The 7,316-nt window shown below is 49.8% G+C and overlaps 1 protein-coding gene across 1 annotated transcript in view; it reads left to right on the top strand.

The window, feature by feature from the left end:
* The first annotated feature begins 2,351 nt into the window (after window positions 1–2,351).
* C2H6orf120 (chromosome 2 C6orf120 homolog) overlaps window positions 2,352–7,316 on the top strand; it is a 45,299-nt gene continuing 40,334 nt past the window's right edge. Inside the window, exon 1 of the mRNA XM_077283269.1 lies at window positions 2,352–2,487. Within this exon, the coding sequence (XP_077139384.1) occupies window positions 2,485–2,487 (3 nt within the window). The 5' untranslated portion in view covers window positions 2,352–2,484. The remainder of the gene's footprint in view (window positions 2,488–7,316) is intronic.

Raw genomic sequence — 7,316 nt, 5'->3', positions numbered from 1 at the left:
TATTATCGGTACTGGACAAACCAGTACAGGTGCCATTGGTGTCTGTGTGCAACATACGTGTGGCAGCTGTTTGCAGCATCAGTATGACACATACCGGCGCCTGAGAAAAAGTAGTACAGGCAGCGCTGTTCCCAGGCACCGGGTGCTGAAGCCAGCTCTCATCGTCGCTTGGTCTTCTGAGATCAGCGCGACCAGGCGACGTTGATGGGAGTTGTATTCAGCACCTTGTTTGCACATCGCGTATAAACAAAAAAACGGTGTGGGGTCCCCCATACTTTTCATAAACAAAACAGGGAAATATATTAATAGCACAAGCTATTAATATCAGCCCACAGCTGTCTGCTTAGCCTTTGCAGGTTAGTAATTATAGGAGGACCCTACGTCATTGTTTTCTGGGGTCCCCTGGAAACTAAATAGTAAAGGCTACGCAAACAGCTGTGAGATGTTATTATTAGCCTAAGAACCTTTAGGACTATTGGCCCCATTCCCAGATTATTAACATCAGCCCCCAGGGGTTGGCTTTCCCTCTGCTGTTTATGAAAATTAAGGGGGAGCCCACGCTGTTTTTTTTTATTATTATTTACTTATCCATGATGTACAAACCCAGTGCTGAATACAACTCCCATCAGTGTTGCACAGGCGACAATGATGAGACCTGCCTTAAGCACCCAGGAACAGCACTAACCATACTGCTTTTTCACAGGCACCGGTACGTGTCACAGTGATGACACATGGATGTGATCTGTGTATCATTAGTGTGTGGGTTTGTTTTGCGGCCCGTGCTGCTGGTAAAACACAGACATGTCAGCGTGTTTTGCCCAAGGACACACGGTCTGTGGAAACACACTGACGTGTGCAGATTCATTTACTTGAATGGGTCTGTGTGTCTCTGGTACGTGTGAAAACGGCCATCAGATGAACAAGACACACTGACATCTGAAGGAGGCCTTACCTCATGTTGAATCAATGCATAGTGTCTCTGCTGTAAACAACTATGCCCCGTATCCTTGCAACCCGCGTGTATGGACGGTTCCCGGGACTGGTCAAATACAAAATGTATCTCTCTAAAGGGATTAAAGGAAATCCGTCACCCCAAAATTGGCCTATAAGCTAAGGCCCCCGGCATCAGGGCTTATCTACAGCATTCTGTAATGCTGTAGATAAGCCCCCGATGTATCCTGAAAGATGAGAAAAAGAGGTTAGATTATACTCACCTGGGGGGGTCCCGCTGAGATCCGGATCCAGCGCCTCCCATCTTCATACGATGACGTCCTCTTTTAGCTTCCTGTCGCGGCTCCTGCACAGGCGTACTGATTTGCCCTGTTGAGGGCAGAGCAAAGTACTGCAGTGCGCAGGCACCGGGCCTCTCTGATCTTTCCCAGAGCCTGCGCACTGCAGTACTTTACGCTGCCCTCAACAGGGAACAAAGTACGCCTGTGCAGGAGCCGCGACAGGAAGCAAGGAAGAGGACGTCATCCTATGAAGATGGGAGGTGCTGGTCCCGAACCGCGGCCCATCGAACCGGACCGCAGCGGGACCGCCCCTGGGTGAGTATAATATAACCTATTCCTTTCTGGAAAAGTATAATGTTACAGGGTATATACACTAGATTCCTTGATAGGGCGTTGATCCAGGGAACTAGTCTGATTGCCGTATGTGGGGTCGGGAAGGAATTTTTTTCCCCATGGTGGAGCTTACTCTTACCACATGGGTTTTTTTTGCCTTCCTCTGGATCAACATGTTAGGGCATGCTAGGTTAGGCTATGGGTTGAACTAGATGGACTTAAAGTCTTCCTTCAACCTTAATAACTATGTAACTATGTATGTAACTATTCTTATCTTTCAGGTTACATCGGGGGCTTTTCTACAGCATTACAGAATGCTGTAGATAAGCCCGTGATGACGGTGGCCTCAGCTTACAGGCCAATTTTGGGGTGACAGATTCCCTTTAACGGGAACAACGAATTTATTATATTTTTCACAGGAACGACTGAGATGTAGAACTTACATCCGCCAGCAGATGGTGCTGTGTAATTAGCTATGACGTTAAAGAGGTCCTGAGAGCCGAGCTGAAAGTCACGTGGTATCAAGTGTATTTTTGTCGTTGCAACACTTGATGGCGCTACGGTACGGAGGTGCTGCTGCTGGCAGACGCAGTAGAATCTCCTATTACATAATAATGGCGCTACTCGTAGTCATACGTGAGGGATTACTGAGCAGCGTCATATGGCTATAGTCTTTAGTATGTGGTTTGTAGTGGAAGTTATGGCGCACACGGCAATTCTCTAGTCTGTCAGTGTCGGGCAGGTCAGGTCTCTCTGGTCGGTGTACCTGCCCCGCCGTTTCCTGCTGTCTCCCTCAGTATGAGAGCGGCCCCTTCCGCGTCCTCAGTCCTCCCCCTCCTGCTCTGTATAGTACTACTTCCTGGCACTGACAGGACGGAGTGTGCGGCGCTTTCCTCAGAGGGGGACTGCTGGCTCTCCTATGGTGAGTGTGGCTAGTGGCATGCTCGCACTCTCATTCGCCTTCCTTGCTCACTTGGCCAGCAGACAACGTTTTTGGCGCCGTTTACCACCAGGCGTAGGAGTTCACGGTACTTGGCGTCGTGTTTGTGGCGCTCCGGTCACTTTCTGGTGCTTGTTTCTTACGTACGTTACGGATTGTGTTTTGTGAATACCAAAGTGAAGCGGCACAGCTCAGGAGTCTCCACGGGTCGTGTGTTCATCAGACCAGGCTGCACAGTTGGATCTGGACACACGTCTCTGTCAGGGGCCAAATCCGCCCATGTTGCAGCAGGAGACTTTGGGGAATTGCTCCTTTTATCATTCTGTAAAACTTAAAGGGAATCTGTCGCCTCATTTTGGCACTATAAACTGCAGCCCCACCGCCATCAGAGGCTTAGATAGGCCCCCATGTAACCTTGAAACATAAGAAAAACAAGTTAGATTATACTCACCCATGGTGCGGTCCGGTCCGATGGGCGTCACGGTCTGGCGCCTCCCATCTTCATACGATGACGTCCTCTTCCTTGCTTCTGTCGCACTCCTGCGCAGGCTTACGTTGTGTGCCCTGTTGAGGGCAGAGCAAAGTACTGCAGTGCGCAGGCGCCAGGAAAGGTCAGAGAGGCCCAGTACCTGCGCACTGCAGTACTTTACACTGCCCTCAACAGGGCACACAAAGTACGCCTGCGCCGGAGCCACGACAGGAAGAGGACGTCATCTGATGAAGATAGGAGGCGCCGGACCGCGAAACCCCCCCAGGTGAGTATAATATAACCTGTTTTTCTTATCTTTCAGGATACATCGGGGGCTTACCTAAAGCATTACAGAATGCTGTAGATAAGCCTCTGTTGGTGCCAGTTTATAGGGCCAAAATGAGGTGACAGATTCCCTTTAAGGGTGTGTTTCCACGTGGCGTTTTTCCTCAGTATTTGCTGCGGATTGGACGCTTTGTACAGCCGCATTGTCCAATCCGCAGCATCCAGATGTTACAGCATAGTGGAGGGGATTTTATGAAATCCCGTCTCCACTCTGCATACATAGATGCAGGCGGCAGACCTTCGTAAACGCACAAGCGGTGTGTCTTTCTAGACCGCAGTATGTCTATTTATCTTGCGGAGATGCTCAGTCTCCATAAAATAAATACCACAGTCAATGAATACGATGCGGTGATTCCGCATTGTTCAATGAACACATCCTGAATCATTGCTTGTACAACCGGGGACGACGCTTTGGGCGGAGTGGGGTATCCACTGTTTCCAAAATGCAGCCATTGCGGCATGTGGAAACATACCCTTGGGGTCATCTTTAGCATTATCTGAATGGTTGATCACTGTGCGTGTTTTCTTTTAATATTCACTGTTCGGCCTCTTTCACACGTCAGTTTCTCCGGTACATGTACTGACAGTTTTCTCACGTACCAGAGACACTGACACACGTAGACCCATTCAAATGAATGGGTCTATGCACATGTCTCCGTGTTTTCACGGAGCGTGTGTCCGTGTGCAAAACACGGAGACATGTCCATTTTTCTCCGGCAGCACGGTCCGCAAAGCGTCCCGCACACATGCACATGGAGAACAGTGTGCCATCTCCTCAGTGTGCACGTACCGCCCGCAGGAGAAACAGCGCTACAGTAAGCGCTGTCCCCCCTGCGTGTGGTGCTGAAGCCGGCATTCATTCCTTCTCCCCAGCAGCGTTCGCGGGAGAGAAGGAATGAAAAATCAAGGTGTTTTTTTTTTGTGTGTGTTTAAAATAAAGTTCGTGGTCACTTCCCGCCTCCCACCCCCTGTGCGCCCGCCCCCTTGCATTAAAATACTCACCCAGCTCCCGCAATGCTTCCTCTCAGCGCCGGCAGCTTGTCCTGTGTGAGCGGTCACGTGGGGCCGCTCATTACAGTGATGAATATGCGGCTCCACCTCCCATGATGTGCCGCATGAGCACACGGACACGGATAACCCCGGTACCGATTTTTCCGGTACCGGAATTATCTGGACGTGTGAGACTGGCCTTCAATGGTGTAGAAAGCACTAGATGTTTTCTCTATTATGGGTTATCCACTACTAGGACAACCCCTTCTTAATCAAAATCTTTGGCCATGATAAAATAAAGCGTTTACTCGCCTGCCAAGCTGGTGCAGTTCCAGTGGTGTCGCCACTCGCAGCTCTCGTGCGGTTGTATGACACATCATGCCTGGCGCCCAATCAACACTGGTTTCTCTGTCCCCGCCTCCGGAAGAATTGACCATGAAGAAGTCCGGGCTGCGGCTGCTCGCTCACTGCCTCTTATTTGTCAAATCGTCCAAAGGCAGTTCAGCTGATTGGGCGCCGGGCACCATGTGTCACAGCCACACGAGTGCATGAGTGCCGACTCGACTGGAACGGCGCCAGCATGGGAGGGAGTATAGGTTTTATTAATTTATCGAGGCCAAACATTTAGATCAAAAAGGGGTTGTCCTAGTAGTGATAGGTGTAGCAGTATAGGGATTAAAACATAACGTTTAGGCTGTGTGCATACGTTGCGTTTTTTTTCGCTATGAAAACCACATACATTATGCATCCCATCATTTAGAATGCATTCCGCAATTTTTGTGCACATGATGCGTTTTTTTCTGCCAAAAAAACGCAGCATGTTCATTAATTTTGCTGATTTTTCCCGCTATTTAATGCATTGGGAAGCTCTGGAAAAAAACGCGTCAAATGCGTAAAAACACATGCGCATTTCTTGCAGAAAATGTCCAGTTTTACTCAGGAGATTTCTGCAAGAAATCCTGAACGTGTGCACATAGCCTTAATGTGCTAATCAATGTAAACGTGAACAAATAGACACACAACATATAACAAACCCGAAGGGCAAAAATCAGGTGGTTAAAACAAGTTACTTGCTTGGTCTTGTCACTACAGCCAAGTAAGGCTACTTTCACACTAGCGTCGGGCACTGCACGTCACAATGCGTCGTTGTGGAGAAAAAACGCATCCTGCAAAGTTGCCTTCAGGATGCGTTTTTTCTCCATAGACTTTTATTAGCGACGCAGTGCTACACGTCGCAACCGTCGTGCGACGGTTGCGTCGTGTTTTGGTGAACCGCCGCCACAAAAAAAGTTACATGTAAGTTTTTTGTGCGTCGAGACTGCCATTTTTGACCGCCGAAACTCCTCCCCCTCCTTCCCGGACCTTGCAATGGGGCAGCGGAAGCGTCCTAAGACTGATTCCGCTGCCCACGTCGGGCATTTTTTCACAGTATGCGTCGGTACGTCGGGCCGACGCAGCGCGACGGCCCCGTATCGACACTAGTGTGAAAGCAGCCTAAGGCAGCACACTGCAGCGCTAAAACATGCGAACATGAAAATTGAACTGCATTACTGCACTAGAAATATGAAAAATGAGAGCGTTTAGCACATAAATATTTAGGTATTATGTTTTGCTGCATTTTTTGTGAAAAAAGTATGTACAGCAGTATGTGAACGCCATTTATTTTTGTGAATTTTCCAAAGTTTAAACCATATTGTCCAAGTGTTCTCTCCTGAGAAGGCAGGCCGGTTTCACACTAGCGTTTGTGCGCAGCGTAGGCCTGCATACTTCTTTCCTTAAGATCCGCAAGTATCTTGCGTACATACCGTATTTTCCGGCGTATAAGACGACTTTTTAACCCCCGAAAATCTTCTTAAAAGTCGGGGGTCGTCTTATACGCCGGGAATCGTCGTGTACGCCGGTGTATATGGTGGGTGGGGAGGGGGAGTGATCCTGATGACGAGGGGGCGTCTCACAGGAAAGTGAGTAATCCCCATTACCTTATCCTAGCGGTGCAGCGTGGGGGTGTCAGTGCTGGGAGCGGCGGCGGCTGCTGTGTTCTGGTGCGGCGGCTCCTCTTCTGTGTGGGGCCTCTGTGCTGTGAGGTGGCGGCAGCGGCGTATCTTTATCCAGTTGGGGCTCCTCCGGCATCTCCTTAGCCCTGGAGGCCCCGCCGCAACTCCATCGGTGCAATGTGGTGGCCTCCGGGAAAATGGCCGCTGCTCAGATTCAGATCTCGTGTCCCGAGATTTCGGGACGAGATCTGAATCTGAGCAGCGGCCATTTTCCCGGAGGCCACCGCATCGCACCTATTGAGCTGCCTCCGGGAAAATGGCCGCTGCATTGCACCGATGGAGTTGCGGCGGGGCCTCCAGGGCTAAGGAGATGCCGGAGGAGCCCCAACTGGATAAAGATATGCCGCCGCCACCTCACAGCACAGAGGCCCCACACAGAAGAGGAGCCGCCGCACCAGAGCACAGCAGCCGCCGCACCAGAGCACAGCAGCCGCCGCCGCCACTCCCAGCACTGAGACCCCCACGCTGCACCGCTACGATAAGGTAATGGGGGATACTCACTTTCCTGTGAGACGCCCCCTCGGCATCAGGATCACTCCCCCCCCCCCCCAAAAGGCACATATTCACCGGCCCTATAAGACGACATAGGGTGTATAAGAAGACCCCCGACTTTTAAGAAGATTTTATATTTTAACTGGTAAAGTTGGGGGGTCGTCTTATACGCCCAGTCGTCTTATACGCCGGAAAATACGGTATATTTAACATTGTGTACGCAGGGACATGCATTGTATGCGGATGCGGCCCCGTGTGTCGTTTTGATGTTCCCGCCGAATGCAAAAAGTGTGAAAGTAAACAGTGTCCCACAAACTCAATGTCTTAGATAAAACACTAAGAAGAAAAGCACAAATAGCTGGTATGTGGTTGTTCCTGAAGAAGTGGACTGTCACTTTGAAACGTGTTGAATAAAAACCACACGTTTTAAAAATACCTTTGAATTAACGTTTTCATTAATC

The sequence above is a fragment of the Ranitomeya variabilis genome, chromosome 2 (genome assembly GCF_051348905.1).
Source record: "Ranitomeya variabilis isolate aRanVar5 chromosome 2, aRanVar5.hap1, whole genome shotgun sequence".
Lineage (NCBI taxonomy): Eukaryota > Metazoa > Chordata > Amphibia > Anura > Dendrobatidae > Ranitomeya > Ranitomeya variabilis.
Note: the sequence above shows the minus strand (reverse complement) of the source record. Positions and strands in the feature narration are given on the sequence as shown.